Below are 19,285 nucleotides of genomic sequence, written 5' to 3'. Positions count from 1 at the left end.
TTGTGCCTCCCTTCGTCTCCCAGAGAGCTATTAGTCTCCACTTTATAACCTCCACCACCCCAATCCCACCCCAGCCCACTCGCACACAGCAGACTAACTGAAAAAACACATGTACACTGATATGCACCGAGCAAACGCCTTTGTTTATGCCTATTCTGACACACAGACCCGCTCTCACAATGGACACTTGTGTTGCTTTTACCAGAGCGCCTGTTTCACTACCTTTAACATAAACAGAAGCTTTTCCACCTATTAAGGTCCTCAAAAGTCTAACGTGAGTGGACGCGAGTCATGTTTTTTTCAACATTTTCCACTCTGAAATCACCTAAATGGTGAGACGTTTTAATATCCATTCTTCAAGGTATACATGCACAAATCAGTGTCAAAAGCGAGCTAGTTAGTGTGGCGTTTGAGCTCTGCGTAATGCTCCATTGACCAGGCGGTCACTCATGCATCTCGTGAAGGTTAGAAACACTGGATGTTGGTGCTCTAATGCTCTTTTAATGTTTCCAAGAAGTTCCAGCTGGATAAATGGTCACATGGAGTAGAAAGCAGGTGAGCCATGCACTGTAAGTCATTTTGGATAAACTCATTTAGCAGGGCTAGAATTGATGGATGAGAGCGGGTGGCATATTGGTGGAAAGGGAAAGGGGTTGAGGGGCGACGTGGGCAGTGGGTGCTCGGTGTCATGGCAAAGAAGGCATGGCAGCTTGACGCTGAAATCACCACTGGGCTGGCGCCGCCGCAACCCTGCTTACCTCCGCTCCTTGCGGCTCACTTTGGAAAATGTTCACAGGAGCACCGGCTCGCGCACACATTCACACGTCCATGCACAAAGTCCCTCCGCTGGGCTTTCTGTCTGTTGAACTTGGCGTCCGACTCAGGAATTGGCTATTGAGAAAGGTGGTCTAGGTTTTATGTGTTTGACCTTGCCTGTGAGAAGTATTGTAAAGGTTATCAGCATGGAAGAGGAAGACCTGCCCCTATTGTTTCCCCTGCGTGCTATTAGTCTGAGTCTTGCAGTCTGAGGCGAACACTTAGTTCAACGAGTAATTAAGTGTGTTAATGAAGCCCACATTTTACTGGTAATTGATTTCCATTTCATGTAGCTGTCAATTGCAGGATTGTTTACATTTACCTTTTGGAAAAACAAGTTTGTTTAGCTGTAACTAAAGCGCAAAACAGCATAGATTATTTGATGAGTAACAAGAGCAATTTTTAAAGGTGGAAATAGATCCTTTTTCTTCGGCTAGTTACTAAACACTGGTACTTTGTGCACAGCCAAGCACTTACTGAAAAATGTAAAGAAAAAAATAGTCATAAACCCAGAAACAAATAGATTTCATATTTATTCTTTATGAATATGAAAAATTGATGTATGTTTCAGTAATTTATAGAATGACATGCAGAAAAGCTTTTAAAATAACATGAGTCTGTACACTCAACCATTGTATTTTAACAGAAAAAATGAATCTGAAAAAAGAAATCCTACTACTTCATACTTCAGATTTGATTATGATTACGTTTTTACATCGTATCTGAAAATGTCTGTCTAAATGGGCTTTTGCAGACGAGCAAATGTACCGCTGTGAAGACTGCGATGAGCTGTTCTCCTCAACCCTTGAGTTGCGACGGCATCAGAAGTACTCATGCTCAAGTGCAGGATCCATCTTTGACGCACTGAGAGAGGACTTCAAACAGGAGCGGGAGGACAGCGATGAGCCCATCCACGAGTGCAAGGACTGCGAAAAGATCTTCCCAAACGAGTACAGGTGCACAGAATGCTCTTCTTTTTTCTTTTTTTTTTTTTTAGAAAACAGCATATATTGCACATGTGATGCATTCAAATGCTTGTTCTGTTTTTTTTTTGTTTTGTTTTGTTTTTTTATTATTAAAGTCTGGGGCAACACATGATAGTCCACACAGAGGAGAGGGAGTACAAGTGTGACCAGTGTCCCAAAGCCTTCAACTGGAAATCCAACCTCATCCGCCACCAGATGTCTCATGACAGTGGCAAGCGCTTTGAGTGTGAAAACTGTGATAAGGTACAGCATACCCGGCACGTAAGTTGTGCACTGGACACACAGGCTTTTTCTGTTTTGACTTGTTTGAGCTAAATCTTTATTGTACTATACACAGTTTTTGGTAATTCAGACAGCAAGCCATATTTCAATAGTTATACATATTTTGTGGCTTCAGCGATGGCAAACATTGTGTTGTCATGCTCTTTATTTTGCTTTTTCAGGTGTTCACAGATCCCAGCAACCTTCAGCGGCACATCCGCTCCCAGCACGTGGGAGCACGGGCTCACACGTGTCCTGAATGTGGCAAGACCTTTGCCACCTCGTCAGGTCTCAAACAGCATAAGCACATCCACAGCAGTGTCAAACCCTTTATCTGTAAGTAAGAGCTTGTGGCAGATGTCAAAATTCCTAATAGTTAATTCATTTCATACCTTTTTTTTATTGTATTTTAATAGATTTGCTCCATATGGTCTGTGGGTCTTGTACACCTTGTGACCCAAACATAAAGGCCCAGAGATTTCATATTTATTGGGATTTAACTGAGTTGTTTACGTATGTGTTGGATATCAGGTGGTGACACTATTGTTTTTCATTTGGATTGTTTCCTTCAACAAATTACCAGTGGGACACAATTTTTAAAAAAAATATCAACGTCAACTTTTATTTCTGAAGCAAGGTATTTTGATTTAACGTTTGTTGGATGTTAATCAGTGGTTGAAAATAACATAAGCTACTTTTCTTTTTTTAGGTGAACGGTGAACATTAACCTTTAAAGTCATGCTGTAGACTTACTTACACTTAAGCATGAAAATCTTTGTCAGCATTGCAGAAATCAAACCCTTAATATAAATGCTGACCAGGTTTTCCCAGGTTTCTTCTATTTTTTTTTACTTATCTCTGGTGATGGGCTCCATGTGATTGAAGTTGGAAACCCTCTAATCCTGAATTTCCTCCCAGATATTCTGTATTAGAATAAAGTCTCTGATTGGGTCACTCCAAAATGCTAATATTAAGTATATATTAAGGGCCGTCAGAAGAAACAAGGCAATATTTAAATATTGTCTTAAAGCTAAGTCAACCTAGTGCATGAATAGGGATTAAGGTTCCCAACCATATGGTTATTACATATTTGCATCTTTTTACAATCTGTTTGATATATTTTTTTATTAATTGGAAAAAAGACACACCAAGTGACTGATGCTGTACAAAAAAAACTACAATTTGTTGTTAGTGTTGCATCTGTAGTCTGTGTTGTATGCTATTGATTTGGTATGCATAGTTAGAGACAGTGTTAAAATGGGTTTAACCAGGCCCTGATGGGCTACGTCTTTTTGCGTCCCCAGGTGAGGTGTGCCACAAATCCTACACCCAGTTCTCCAACCTCTGCCGTCACAAGAGAATGCATGCTGACTGTCGTACCCAGATCAAGTGTAAGGACTGTGGGCAGTTATTCAGCACTACCTCCTCCCTCAACAAGCATCGCCGCTTTTGCGAGGGCAAAAATCATTATGGCGCTCCAGCGGGGATTTTCACCCCTGGAATTGCCATGAGCTCTAGCCCCATCATGGCTAAAGCCAAGTCCCACCATCCCCACCTACCAGGACTGAACCAGTCAGGTTTAGGCTTCACTGACTACTTTCCCTCGAGACCTCACCCTCATGCTGGCTTGCCCTTCTCCACAGGACCTCATGGCTTCCCATCCCTCCCACATGGATTTCCAGGTATCTTTCCCCCTACTCTTTATCCACGGCCACCTTTATTACCTCCCAGTTCTTTATTAAAGAGCCCACTAGCAGGCAGCAGTCAAGGAGGTTAAGCTCCCTCGGAGTCCCCTTAGATGCCCCACCATTGTCACTTGTCAACTCCACAAACAGCAATGGCATTAGTGGTTTGAGTCCACTGGAAGACAAGGAAAAGGACAGTAAGCTTGATTTGTCTTCTAGTGGAGAAACTAAACCTAAATCTAAACTGGCAGACATGTCGGATGGAAGTGACCTTGAAGATGTTAATACCACAAGTGGAACAGATTTGGACACCACCACTGGTACTGTTTCAGGTGACGGTTCTGACCTGGAGAGCGAAGGTGATAGTGAACGTGAGAGGAGTGGTAAAAGGAGGAAGCCGTCTGGCACTGTGTCAAGTCAAGACGGAAACCAGTTAGAGGACTCAAGTAGTGCGTTGATATCAGCTGTGTCTAGTTCAGGAACACTTTCTATAGATCGCCCTTTTCATTCTGCTTTATCCCAGCACTCCTTCTTTCCTCCACCTGATGAGCAAGCCCTGCCTCCTACCACCACAAATGCCAATGCAGCCACCACCGATTCCATTAAAGCAATTGCTAACATAGCTGAGAAATATTTTGGTCCTGCTTTGATGGGACTTCATCAGGAGAAAAAGATGGGTCCACTGCCCTACCATTCCATGTTTCCCTTTCAGTTTCTACCCAACTTCCACAACTCCCTATACCCTTTCGGCGCTGATCGAGGCACTCTCAATCCTAGCATATTCCTGAAGGCGGAGCCCAAATCCCCTCGTGAACAGCTGCACAAGATGGTTTCAAGTTCCCCCATAGCTCCTGCTCCCACCACAGAGTCACCTTTTGATCTCACAACAAAACCCAAGGAGGCCAAGTTAACTCCTCCAGCTCCAACAAACCCATCCAACCCAAGCAGTACTGGGAACAACAGTGGTCCTGTAGTGATATCTAACAATGAAGAGCAGCCACTGGACCTCAGCATTGGCAGCAGAAATCGAAGTGGTCACAACGGCTTGCCAGCTGAGCCCCAAAATCGAAAGAATCATATCTTTGGCGCCGGCAAGGTGGTCTCCCATAAAGACGAAACCTCAGTGGGATTCCTTCATCCTCATTCGCAGTCATTGCACCAACCCTCCATAACCCAGCACCAGCAACCGCAGGCACAGCCGCATCAGCCGCCACCACTGCACTATGCCAAGCCCTCCGCATTCTTCATGGATCCCATCTACAGGTATTTCAGCCCCAATTAGACCAGGACCTAACATTTTCACATAATCAACAAGGTAGAACTTGATGTCAGGTTTAAAGACATTAGGGAAACTCTGACCTTGGTACGTAACCCTGTCCCTTGTCGTTGGTCCAGCAGGGTGGAAAAGAGGAAGCTACTTGATCCGGTTGGAGCTTTGAAGGAGAAGATCCTGAGGCCCTCCCCACCACTCTTCCATCCACAGGTAAACTAGACTCAATGTACTATATGTATCTTATTGAAGAGAGAGATTTCAACACGCTGACATGAAAGCAAGCAAATGGCCTAAACATGTTACAAATGAACATATTGTTCCTGAAAGGGATTAACTTTTATTTATTTTATATTGTGTCTTAAATAAAAAGGTGTTTAACTTGAATTACATTGAAATCCTAAGCTTCTGCCTCCCACAACACTGCAACCTGAATTAATAAGCCCCTTTGCTCCTTCACTCCTCTGTGCTCATGTATTTTCTCAAGGGTTCTGTGATTTCTTCCTTTGTTTACCAAATGGCGCCTGTGTACTTTGTCAACTCCACGTTTTTTTTCCAGAAGACACGGTGTGTTATAGCACGTCCTTTGATAATCAGCAACATTGTTTGACTGTCTCCAGACCTTCCCTACCTCTACAAATCTTGATTACAGAGAATGATAATATTATTAATAAAGTAAAATACCCGTTTGAATTGAACAGATTGCCTCAGTTGGCCATGCCACTGTTATTTGTGGCATTGTTTTATGTACTGAGAGTCCAAAGGCCAGCCAATAAGTCAATACCCTTCAGGAGTTTTTCTCAGTGACTGGCTGGCTGGCTAGATAATAGCACTGTGTCCATCAAGGACATCCTGTGTTTGTGTCCAGGAGAATAGGGGCCTCTCATTGGGGAAGCAGTTTAATCTGACCTGGAAATCTGTGTCCTCTATTAAGCATGACTTTGCAATACTCTCTTCTCGTAAATATCCAGATAGATCCATATATATTTACACATACAATAAATGTACTGTTCTTGATTAAATTTGTGAGCAAATTGCTATTCCTGTGGGATTACGATTTAAGTCTACAACAGGCATTTCCCTGGCTCCCATTTGAATACTGTTGCCTCGTAATTTATTACTATACCCTTGATAAAATGTTTTCACAGGCCTCCATGTAAAAACTTCTCATATGGGAGTGTCCCAGCTGTGATCCTCCCAGCGATCCAAACACAATGCCACCTCTAATTCAGTCGCATGACGGAATCTCCCCACACCCCCTATACCCGTTTCTCAGACTACGAATAAACACATAGCGACGGAGTGTCTGTCCCCGTGTCTCTCCCGTCCCATATTCACTAATAAAAGGAAGGATGTAAGCCTGTTTTGGCAAATAAACTTCTATGTGGCTGGCCTCTTTTGTTCACAGGCTTCTAGGGGAAGGAAAGCCGCTATCAGTAGGGGGTATCACAAACTATATTGTACTTTGCAAGTTTGCTAGTTTAAAACAGCAGCTTTGTCACAAAAAAGTAAGAGGTAAAGAACAAAACACTTCTTTAAATTGATTCAGAGGAGAAGGGGCACTTAAGTCAGTTGGGTTAGTGGTCTTTAGAAACAAGCATTATACCCTAATATAAACTGCTTTGCTAGTGCTTCTGGTACATAACTCTTTCACTTTCTATTAGTTATTATAACTTGGTTGCTAACTGCCTAGTTTTAACCATGACATCAATCTCCTGTATGAAGGGAAAAATTGGTTCTACCAGTATGCTACCCTGCATCTCCTGTATTGACTGCTACCAGCAGCATTATTGTTTGACCACAAGAAGGCACTTTTACAATTAGGCATATAACCACATTGACCACATTTTTAAACAAACATAGCTTACAGTTCACTTAGCCTGTTTTGTGAGTTAGTTGCTAGGTGACACACTGTTGATGCCAGAAACTTGCTCTGCAACTTTAACAAATACAAACAAGGGATGGCAAAAGGTACATAGTTAAATTATCAGTTTAGATTTTTAATTGGTCATGGAGTTGAGAATGGCTTAAAAGGAAAAAAAGACTGCTATGAGCAACAAAAATATCCTTGAATAAAGTAAATCAGATGAACTTGTGCCCCTTTTTGTAATTTCAGTCTGGACTGCTTTGGTGTTTAATGATAAAAGCCTCATACTCTCAGCTCTGTTCTCAGTTCATCTTCCATACAGAAGAATTCATCACCTCCATTTTGTGTCTTCTATCTAATTGGCTATCCCATGAAAATGTGATAGCAGTTTAAGGTTTATAAACTTAGACTTTGCAAAAAAAAACAACAACTGTGATCTTTATGAGATAGTTGTTTTAAAACAATAAAAATCTGCTTTACTTTGGGCCCCGCCTCGATTAGCTGCTAACTTCTGCCTCAAGAACTAGCTCATCTTTATTTATGCTAAATTAAGATACCAAACAAGTTCAGGCTAACTGAACATGGAATCTCACAACAAAAATTCCTGGTGTAAAATTTATCACAAATATTCATGTAATGATCTACTATACATTATTCATGGGAGGTGAGCCAAGCACAAAATAGCATCCAACTGAATGTATTTCAAAAGTATATGACATTTTTTTGACATCTTTCAGATGTCAGCCATGGAAAATATGACAGAGAAGCTGGAGAGCTTTGGTGCCCTGAAACTGGACATGCCGCCCAATACGCTGCAACACCCGACCCATCCACTGTTCAATTTCCGCTCACCACCACCTTCCCTCTCAGAAGCAATCCTTCGAAAGGGCAAGGAACGTTATGCTTGCAGGTTAGTACACTATGGATGTTTCGCTGGTTACTCCATCACAATGAAGGTAAAGTTAAACTCTTTAATGATAATGTGCCTTCAATGTCCATCCTTCCCGCCAGGTACTGTGGGAAGATTTTCCCCCGCTCAGCAAACCTCACCAGGCACTTGCGGACACACACAGGGGAGCAGCCCTACAGGTTTCTACAGCTTTTTTTTGGATTCTGTCTTCTTATTTATCATATAGTTTTAGCTCATGTTTTAGAGTATTCTTATTCTTCAAATACCCTCCTTTCAGAAATGCTCCATTTTTATGTTTAAGCATGATGCACATTATTTATCTAAAACCGTATCCCTATCTTATATCTGAAACTAGCACATTTTACTGTTTATCTTCTTTCCCACCTAATCAGGTGCATTTATAAAAATGACAATAACAGACCTGACTGCATCATTTGAATGAAACGCCCTGATCGTGCTGCTGCACCTCTAACCTATATTTCAATGACTCTGTTGGTCTTTGGCAGGTGTAAATACTGTGACCGCTCATTCAGCATCTCCTCCAACCTTCAGCGTCATGTCCGCAATATCCACAACAAGGAAAAACCCTTCAAATGTCACCTGTGCAATCGCTGCTTCGGTCAGCAAACCAACCTCGACCGCCATCTCAAGAAGCACGAGCATGAGAACATTCCTGGTGAGGCTGCCACATCTGTGGCTGCTTCTCTGACAAAACTGAGGCGAAGCACGTTGAAAGTTGTTAGTAAACAGGGACTGCTTGGCTAAAGGTTTCGAATGATAAATGGCTCACCATAACATGTGCAGAAATTTAAAATCATCACCCAGATAAATGTTTGAATGATTTGAAATGGGTAAAATCTACTGAAAGAGGGACTTGCATGTATGGTGGTATGCCACTGATTATAGAAGGAATACAAACATTATGAAAGGAGTAAATGCCTGTTTGTGTTAACATCTAAATTACACATGATTTAATGTGTGGCTAATATGACAACCTGAAAGGAGACAATGCAACAGGCTTTTACCACTTTGACCAAGTTTACATGAAGCTAGTAACCATTGATCAGTTTTTAAGGGTCATCACACCTGTGCCATAATAATCTTAATAACTCATACTTCTATTTGCTGTATCTCAACCATTGTTGCCCAATAAGAGTGTAAAATTGGAATAGAATAATATTATATAATTTTATAAACCTTTTGAAATAGTTGTTTTTCAGATCCAAAATGGCATTCCTCTTCAAAAATACCGTATTTTCTTCTGGCAAAATATACTAAGGCTTTCACACTGGCATTTTTAAAAAGAATTACACATTTCTTCTGCAGCTGTTTATTTTTTTTGTCAAAGTTCTTAGTTTTACCTTTGAACATGAATTTTTCTTCCTTTTTTTTTTCCCGTCACAGTCAGCCAGCAGTCCGGGATGCTTTCCAACCTAGGAACCACCATCTCCTCTCCAAACTCCGAGCCAGACAATCACGCACTTTTAGACGAGAAGGAGGACTCGTACTTCTCTGAAATTCGCAACTTTATTTCCAACAGCGAGATGAACCAGGCCTCCAGCTCCACGGATAAAAGGTTAGACAAAAGCACTTATTTCATTTACACCATGTGTTTTACATGTTGTGATCGCTCTTAATGTATTTAAATGTACAGATAGCTGTGGATTTAAATTTGAAGAAAGGAAAAGAGAAGTTGTAATTTAAACAGAGTAACGGGAACGGTTTTAGGTGTTCTGCCTTACGGTAGTGCGTCTTGCAGAATTACACACCTTTATTGTGTATGTTCTAATAAAATTTATAATAAATAAATTGCTTAGCCAGACAGGTTCAGTTCATGGGCATGTATGACCAATTGTGCCTTACTCTATGTTTATAACAATTAAATAATCCTCTGTGATATGTTTAAAATGTGGAACATTGTTTTTCCAACATAACTCTGCTTTAAACTGCTTCATAACTTTTATTCTCTGACATTTCTGCTGTGTCCCTTAGTCTTTGTGATGCTGCTTCTTCACAAATGTTTTCTAATCCTCCTCTGAGGCCATCATAGAGCAACTATGTTCATTTGAAAATGAAAATACCCATAGGCATAGTCTGTTTAATAAATAATAAACTTCTCAAGTAGTTTGTTTGAATGGCTTTTTGGGGGGCAACAAATTAAAGTACAATAGATACAGTTATGTCACACTTTTAGTTGTTTTTTATATGTAAAAGGAAACACTGAAGCCATGTATCCCTTTTCTTCTTTATAATGACGCTATTTGTGTCAACCTGTCACATTACACCTCAATATAATTCAATGAATTCTGCAATTGTAACATTATAAACTATGAACAGGTTCAAGGGGTATACATACTTTTGTAAGTCGCTATCAGTGTTAGCATTGAGTATACAGTGCCCCCTAGTGGTTTAAACATGCCTGCCATTAGTCTCCATCACCTTCAAAGCTGTATCTGCCATATGTTCTTCAAATCTGTTCCCATATTGTTAAGATCTTTTGCAGATATGTTGCTTTAGCTCCATCACAGTTTTTTTAAGGCACCATCCGTCTACCTCCACCCACAAATGTCACGTTGGATCGACTTCCATGCTTCTAGATTACCAATGCTCAGTTTGTGGGAATCTTCCAAAGACTGACTAACAGAAAAAATAGAAGGGATGAAATGTTTTCTCTTAATCAGTGGTTTGCCTTCTTTTATTGACTCTCTCACTTTCATTCTTGTTGTGAATTCCCTTCTGGTAGTCTCACATTTTGTCTTTCCATTCTTCCATCATACCCCCTCCCCTCCCCACTTTCTTCTTGTCAACACACATTACGTCCAGCAGGCCCAGTGGCAAATTAGCCCCCTCTGCCATCTGGGATCAATACAGAGTCTCATCTGCAACAGCCATAGCCTGACATTTTAATATCTGTAATTCAGACTATGTTATGCTTTCTGTCCTCCTACCAGACAGCCTGCTGTTTATTCTCCCTTTGAGTGACTGAAGCAAAACTGGGAACACAAACACACATTTATGGATGGCTATTTGTAATCATTTTTAACCGCCCCCGCAACCATAGTTCCCCTTCCTTCAAAACTCCAGCCAGTCAAAATAAGAATTCCTGGAAGCTCATGAAAACTTTTGAAGTGTTTCCATGTTGGAGATGCTGCTGATTCTGAGGCAAAAGTTTGAAACAACAATAACAGAGTATGGATCTTCATGGATATATTTCTAGAAAGACATCTTTTAGGAGGAAGGAAGTTACCTCCATAACCTTAATCCTCAGGTCACGGCTTTGGCTTTAGAGTTGGATAAAACCCCAATTGGGTCTGGTTTCTTGTCTACGACAGGGAGGACCCTGAGGGGGAATTTGGTTTAGGCATTTATCTGGGAGATCCACCGATGATTGAGCTCTTCCCCCAATCTGCCTGCGGTACCCATACCTCCAGCCCACTAACACAAACACCCAACTGACGTGTTTAGACTAAATGACAAAACCCAGGCCCCCCCCTGTGTTCGAGCTACGCTTCTTTCTCCATTCACCAGCGCCGCCGAGTAGCTCTGCAATTTGATTATGGTGATATTTAATCTAGATTGAAAGAGAAGAACTTTTCTCCCCCTAAAGCCTCTCGACCCGCTTGGACCGACCCACTGTGTGTGACCCAATCCTGTCCCCGTGCACCCCTTCCCAGAGGTAACCCTGTCCGATTTGATGAATGTCCACAGTTCGGCAAGAAGAAAAAAAAATGCAAGGGGTAAATTTGCCATCCCAAAGGAAATGATATCATGAGCCATGACATTGTGGTTGGGGGGTGATGGAGGAACTGCACTTTGTTGAGACGCAGGCTGGAAAATGTACAGATGGCAGTCTGTAATGGTAGCGTGCTGATAGCCCATTCACAGCAGAGCCGACATCTTCCCTCAGCCACGCCAGCTACGTTCCACCATTACAGGTGTGAAGCGGCTTGTGGAGCGGGGCCGTCTCCGACTCTGTTTGGGGGGTTGCTGGCCAATTAATCATCTGCCGGGTTGTTTGAAAAGAGCTCCGGGCAGACTGTCGGCACCCATGTTGTTTGTGTGGACACCGGAGTTGTACTGTTCACGTTGTCATCAGATTACGTCTTTTTCTGAAAGATGAGTCATGCATTTGGACGGGTAGGAAATGGGTAACAGTAACCAGGGCCAGACTGTTTGTGTCATATTTTTGTAACAACTAAAATTAGCAAAAAAAACATTCAAAGCTCTTGGAACGAGTAAATGTTTTAATCTACTTTCTCAGAATGTGGAAAATATTTTCAAACTATGATTGAAAGGGGTTTTTTTTTCTTCTGCATAAAAAAAGCAAAACTGCATTCTGCTTTGACAACATAAGTCTATAAAAGTTGAAGCTAGCAAAATGTTCTCACTTCTCCTACCTCTGCAGGTCAGAGCAGCCCGAAGAGGAGCGCCCGCCCAGCCACAGTTTGTCCAACTCCAAGCTAGGGCTGCAAGGGATGGAGGAAGAGGAAGAGGAGGTGGAAGGGGACGACGAGGAGGAGGAAGAAGGCAGCCTGACGGAGAAGTCGCACGACGAGGCGCCGGAGTCCCCATCTCCAGTCACGACGGGAGTCTACGAGGAGGACGAGGAAGAGGAAGACGCGGAGACGGCTCCGTTAGCTATGAGCTATGAACACACTCGCAGGTCGGTGCTAAGCAAAAACAAAGCTGAACAAAACTAAGAATTCATCCTTAAGTTAGGCTAAGTAAGTTCTTTCAAGCACTGCAAAACAATGAGTTATATATGTCAATCAAATTTAATATAAAAAAATAGCAATTTTGCATTGATTTTATTCCAATTTATTCAACTACTAAACTGATATGTACAGTGCTTTAAACTGTACATAAGTAACATTTCTCACAAATAAAAAAAGCTTAAAAGTGTGGCATGCATTTGTATTTTGCACACCTGAGTCAGCAGAACCACATTTGCTTCAATTATAGCTGAAAGTGTTTCGAACACGTTTTCACCAGTCTCTCATTTTTATTGCAGTTTTTTTGCGGCCTCTCACTTTTTTCCTTTTCTTGTGTTGCCTTTCGTTCGTTTTCCCCACAGACAAGCATTTTGCAATTCGGCTAAAAACGTCTGTTTTGGAATTGATGTGGGTGTATTAAAGTAAGGATAGCTGAAAACACATGCCTGCCACACTTTTCAGATTTTTGCATACAAATTAACTTAACAAGTTCTACTTTTTTTCCCACGTTACAAACGTGTCCTTATTTTGTGTTGGTCTAGTAGTATGTACAGTAGAATCCTCCCATATGTCCTATCCAGTATAATGTGACAAAATGTGGAAAAAGTGTAAGGGGTATGAATTCGTTTATAAGGCATGCAGGGGGAGACGGGCTTGAATTTCAGATTCTCTTTAGCTTCACTTCCTCTTTTATTCATGTTAGGTCAGCTTCCTATCTTTTCCCTAAAGCTTTTTATTACTTTGTCAGTTTGTCCCGTCTGCCTTTCTAACCTTTAATTAACTGTACCTTTCTTCTGTTTATCTCCACTTCACCTTTCCCCATTTTACTTCCTGTTTGTAACATTTTCCTCTTCTCAAATCCGATTAATGCTCCCTTTGTCTCATCCAAATCTTTGACTTTTCCTACTTTTACTCATCCATCCATCCATCCATCCATCCAATCCCTCCATACTGCTCCATCCTTTCATTCACCCCTGCGTCGGTGTGCAGGTGTATAGAGGAGGAGGGCTCTCTCTTGGATCTGGAGGGTCTGCCCAGCTTCCCTAAGAGCCTGGACGGTTTACGTAAAGCAGCCATTGATGAGCAGTCCTTTGACGTTAAAGACATATTTAACACTTCACTAGAGTCTGAGGCATTGAAAGAAACATTGTACAGGCAGGCTAAAACCCAGGTATGTTGCTGGATTTTGGGTTATCTGTTTAAAATAGGGAGGGGACTTTGAGACCATCAACATACACAAGTTTAATTTTCAACAAACGAAGTGTATACTATACCGTGTCATTTCCTGTCACGTGTATTCATTGTATTGTGTATGATACAATGATAATTATTTATATCACATGCATTGTTTTTTTTTTCACACTAAGATGTTTCAGATCATAGTACAAGGCAGTTTCAACTGCACAAAACCTATTTTAGGTTTTGCTAAACGTATTCAATCAAGTTTAAATTTGATCTCAGAGTAGGTCGTTCAGAAATCTTTCATTTTTCATTTTTCATTTTAGCCTTTCATGAGTTGTTGGTGTACCTTGGAAGATTGTTCCACATGAGCTTAACTTATGGCCAAACATTCTCCTATTATTTTCTGATAGAGCAGAATTCATGGTTCTGTCAATTATGGTCATGAAGTCATGAAGGTCCTGAAGCAGCAAAGTGGTTTTCAACCGTCACACTGCCACCTCCAGGTTTGACTCAGTCTGGGAATTGCATTTTTTTTTTCCTGAAATGCTGTTAGTTTTTTTTGCAGTAGATGAAATGGAACCAACAGTTTCCACTTTTGGCTTGTCAACCCACGAAATATTTCCTTGATAATCTTGGAATCATCAAGATTGACAAATCTAACATGGGCCTTTGTGCCCAGTCTCTATCTTATTGTTGAACCATGAAGACTCCTCTTCTCTGTGACGAGTGTGGCCTGCAGATTTGCTATGGAGTCCATTTGTGATCTCCTGGATAAGTCATCAACGAGCTGTTTAAGTTATTTGGTTTCAGGGTTTCCTCCAGTGTATTATAGGCCTGGCGGGCCACCAGGCTTTACTTGTGCCCCCACCAGGCTAAGCATTGCTTATTTACTCAAGTCTTTTTAAAATGTTTGCATTTTTTAAGACTTTATAGTTGGTGTTCAGGTATTAATCTTCCAATCTTTCAGTAACACATAGTGATCAAGTTGTATTTTCAAATTTCCTGTCAACTTTAAACATTTTTTAACTCAAAAACACAACGGGCCGCTGGATGAATGACTGCCCTAGCACCCAACCACCAGGCTTTGCAAATTTACTGGGGCAAACCTTGTGCTTGGTTCGCAACTCCTCGGAAAGTTTCACCATGGTTTCATGTTTGTCTTGCATTAGTGAATAATGGTTCTCAAAGTGGCTTGCTAAATTCCCACAGAAGTAGAAATGACTTTGTAATCCTTTCCAAACATGCAGTTGTCAACAACTTTCGCTTTTCATCTGTTCTTAAATTTCTTTAAATTGTTTTTTTTTATTTATTTATATTTTTTGTGAGACTTTCTAGCCTACTTCATATTTTTAAATAAATTCTATTTAAGTGGTTTCTTAGTTCTGTGGGTCTATTGTAATCCAGCCTGTTTGTGGCTTGTAACAATAAACCAAAAATAATGTGGTTAGTCAAATATAAATCAGGATTTTACAAGGGCACATTTATACATGTGTTAAATGTTTATATGAGAAACATCATTTGGAAATGTTTTGTTTTTACTAAAGTTATTTTTATCCGATATTAACATTAGTTTGATGATCTGGAACATCTTAGTGTGACGAGAGGATCAGTATAAGAAGCAATCTTTAGGGTGGAAAACACATTATTAGAGTGATGTAAATGGCATCTTAGAGCTGCAACATCTGCTGCAGTCATATTGTCATCCAAAGAGCATGTAGAAAGACAATACTTGAGTTATAATTAAATCTTCATGTCCATGTACAACATTGTGAAGGGGGTATAAAACAGCAGAGAGCCATTCACCTTAGTGTCAGGAACGACTTGTAGAGTTCTGATAAATACCCAAAGAGTAAAGCAACTTTTTGAAAAAGTACCAATTATAAAATTAAGAAAACTATTTTCCATCATTTGTAAATAGATGCAGAGTTTTGTGAATTGGCCCAGATGACTGAAGTGAATTATGTCAAATCACGAAGCACAAACATTAGTTATGTTTTAGGCTGCTGCATTTTCTTAAGTAGTTGTTCCTAAATTAGTCAGCAACGTTTATTATTATACTCTTTGATATTATTTCATGAATGTCAAACACAATCACTGGAAATGAGAAACTAAATGGGAAAGAGAGAGATTGCTAAACATGTGCATATACTGTAGGTGAACCTTGCAGATTTTCTCTTAATTGATATCCAACTGTTGTTCCTTTGCAGGCTTATGCAATGATGCTGTCTCTCTCGGAGAACAACCCTTTGCACGCACCCTCTCAGAACTCTCTGGACGCTTGGCTGAGCATGGGAAGCGGACCGTCTGAGACGAGCAGCTTTCACCCACTCAACCATATCTAGGCAAAGAGAGGCCTAGGAAAGACGGAAGGAAAAGTAGGGGGAACATTTAGTCTCACAAACGGACAGAAACGAGAGACCGGCTGGACATCGGGAAGGCGAGAAGGCCGTAAAGGATTTCATTGTCACACACATTCAAGGCAGAGCTGGACGAGTTTGCGCGGCTACGCCTGTGTTCACATGTTATGTGTTTGTGCGAGTACGATGGAGGAGGAGAGGGGTGGGGGGGACGTGTCCCTCTTGTGAGGTGTCCTGCAAGACTGTCTAAGAGAAAGCACTGCTAAGCTCCTGTTGATGTGAAGGACATGATGAATGCTTCTCCAGAGCATTGAAACTCTGCGTCACTCTGATCCTCCCCCCCAGTGCACAATGCTCCCTGCAGCATCACAGTCACCTCTGTAAAACGGCTCCTTAAAAGACACTTACTGAACTGATAATGTCTCTAAAGTCTGTGCACAATGCCCGACGCAAGCATTGCAGCACTGGCACTGCATGTCCACCAGGTGGCACTGTTTCAGCAGAAATAGAGGACTTGTGAGTGATTCTCTCCAGGTTTTCTTTTTTTTTTTCCTCCAAAAGTCATGACGACTAATCTTGTTAATTTTTTTTGTTGTTGTTTTTTTTTTTTTACATTTTTATTTAATTTCAGAATCAAAAGCACCAGACAAAATAAATGAATCCTCTGAACCAGCAGACTGTTGATTTTTCACTGATTACATGGAGAATGATGTCCAACGTTCAAATGTGATGATGTAATGAGCTATGTGGGCCAATAACTATTAAAATTGGCTACTAAATTTGTTCATGTTAAAACTTAAATTATACAAAAAAAAGAGTGTGTTTTACTGTTTTGTTTATTGCATCATCAATTAAATGTATTTACTTTCTTTACTATAGATACTGCAGTATTGCTTCTCTTTAGGCACAAGAGTACTCAACTATTAATTTAATTACTTTTAGAGAAGGACCAAATTTGCTGTCATATGATGTAAAAATGATAATAGCCTAGACGTTCATATTCAGAGTGGTATGTGCCAAATAACCGCTAGAAGTCTTTTTTTTTTTTCTTTGACAATCATTTCATTTCCAAGAGGCCTCACATTTGCTGTCACGTTTCTTTTTCCCTAATAACATTATATGTTTAAATTCAAAAGTGTGTGCATGTATTTATTTCTATGTTGTTTTGTTGAGACTCAAGAAGAGAAAATGAAGAAACAAAAAAGGTCTTTCCATCCCTGTTTTTCTTGAAGAAGGAAAATGGATCGCCTGTCAAAGCACAGGGGGAGATTCTGAATCTCTGGTTTTGACGGATTAGTGTGCCAAAATTAAAAGACCCCACGAGTTAATTAGTTGTTGTTGTTTTTTAATTGTTATTATTTATAGTTAAATGCAAGTGTAGTTAGTTTTAGAGTCCTGTTTGGCATTGGAACATAGTGGGCAGGTTAACCCTGGTTTTCCTTTAATTGTTTCACTTTAACAGTTAACTCAATATGCTGTTTTCTTTCCCTCTCTGCCTAGTGGCATAATTGTACAAATATCATTTTGAATGTCAGTTAAAGGGCATTACGTTATCATTACTGAATCTGGATTTCTTCCGGCTCATGTTATATTCTTTTTTTTCTTTTTTTTTTTTTGGCATGCATCGCTTGTAGCGTAGCCTGCAAGTTGTCATCTTAAAAACGATTTTGTCTCAGGTTAGTTGTCTGGTCGGAAATTCTCACAGCACCCAGTCAAAACGGCATGAAGGTGACAGGTTCTCAGATTATATATGAAGAGATTTGACTCATGATTGTTAAAGAACAGAGTGGTCATCCTGAAGTTTGTTGGTCAGACTTGTTAAACTCCGTATTAATTGCTTTGAGACCCAATTCTGTTAAGTCTGCGAAGACGGCTGTGTCATAGACAGCAGAACACATTTACAGTCGGTACTTGAAGGCTGCTGGGTTTTAGCCTTATGGATCACTTCCCATCCCTTCTAGACTTTTATAATCAGGCCTGATGCTGTTTTTCTTTTTTGTTGTTTTTTTTCTAACAAGCACTTAAAGCAACTGGGACCAGACCATCAACTGGATATAGTTTGGTCTTTTGGTTGAACTTAGATTCCAGATCCATTTTTTTTTAAAGCTGATTTGGACTTTCAATAGATGAGCCAGCTGGACTCAACAAGGAGAGATGAGAATAAAACTAAAGCACTGTAATTTTTATTCACAACAGCAGGTGGTAGTGTGATGCTAGGACTGCTGCGTCATCTCATTTTCTTAAGACTAAAGTCTCTTTTATATATACATATATATATAATTCTACTGAATGAAATTCCATTCATTGTAAACACATTATTTTTCAATTTGTGCTTAGAAAATGTAAAGACTTGGGTCACTAAGGTTTTAGGTTGACTATGTGTAGTTATTCATGTCATGGACTACTGTAATAATCACGCGCTGTGCGAAGCAACTGAATTGAAAGCGTTGAAGTATTCCATTTTGGCAACTTCACAAAATGTTCTGGTCACTGAAATTTTTTTTTTTTTTTTTTTTTCAGCGTAATAATACATGGTTGCTCTTTGCCCAACTGTTACAGAAGAAAGTCAAAAAAAAAATAAAATAAAATACACGGTTTCTTTTTAACTGTATAGTATTTTAAAGAATGAAAAACAATGGTGCATTTGTCTGAAGAAGAAAAAAAAAAAAAAACCTTTGAAAAATATGGGTTTTAATGGATGGTGCTTGTTTTGTTTAAAATCTGAGTTGTATATCGCCTCTGTTATGTTTATTGAAAACAAAGGAAAAAAAAAAAAGTTATCGTGCATGACGTGTTTAGCAGTCATAATGATGTCCATTTGTGAAATGTGTATCAATTCAAAAACAGAAAAAAAAAAGTAAGAGAAAAAAAATTGTAGATGCACTTATTGTACATGTGTTTAGGCTAGTAGGTTTGACTTCAAGTTCTGACTGCCTGGCAGATGTGTGGGCAGGTTCTGAAAGACATAGAAACGACTCACGGGAGAAGACCTAATGAAAAACAATAAAGGATTGTAGAATAATATTGAACAATTCTGGAATTGCAGTTCTTTTGATGCTTGTGATTATGGCAGATGTACTTTAGAGAAATTTCATTGAAAAGATATGACTCTGATGTTAATTCTGTAGAATAGCAATGTATACCAAATGTAATCTTTCCAATGCTATGAAGAATTTATACATGAAATTGATATGCAATAAAACCTGTGTGCTTTTTACGATTTGTGATGCATTTAATTC

The 19,285-nt window shown here is 40.0% G+C and overlaps 1 protein-coding gene across 1 annotated transcript in view; it reads left to right on the top strand.

Annotated features, from left to right (window-relative positions):
- The window catches only part of LOC116725545 (histone-lysine N-methyltransferase PRDM16-like), a 210,225-nt gene extending 190,962 nt beyond the window's left edge, over window positions 1–19,263 (top strand). Inside the window, 14 exon segments of the mRNA XM_032571667.1 lie at window positions 1,571–1,772; window positions 1,898–2,063; window positions 2,246–2,399; window positions 3,335–3,831; window positions 3,833–3,853; window positions 3,855–5,011; window positions 5,144–5,231; window positions 7,623–7,795; window positions 7,897–7,974; window positions 8,302–8,471; window positions 9,200–9,371; window positions 12,201–12,458; window positions 13,498–13,678; window positions 15,897–19,263. Coding sequence (XP_032427558.1) covers window positions 1,571–1,772; window positions 1,898–2,063; window positions 2,246–2,399; window positions 3,335–3,831; window positions 3,833–3,853; window positions 3,855–5,011; window positions 5,144–5,231; window positions 7,623–7,795; window positions 7,897–7,974; window positions 8,302–8,471; window positions 9,200–9,371; window positions 12,201–12,458; window positions 13,498–13,678; window positions 15,897–16,031 — 3,452 coding nt within the window. The 3' untranslated portion in view covers window positions 16,032–19,263.
- Window positions 19,264–19,285: the final 22 nt, after the last annotated feature.

The sequence above is a fragment of the Xiphophorus hellerii genome, chromosome 1 (genome assembly GCF_003331165.1).
Source record: "Xiphophorus hellerii strain 12219 chromosome 1, Xiphophorus_hellerii-4.1, whole genome shotgun sequence".
NCBI classification, from domain to species: Eukaryota; Metazoa; Chordata; class Actinopteri; order Cyprinodontiformes; family Poeciliidae; genus Xiphophorus; species Xiphophorus hellerii.
Note: the sequence above shows the minus strand (reverse complement) of the source record. Positions and strands in the feature narration are given on the sequence as shown.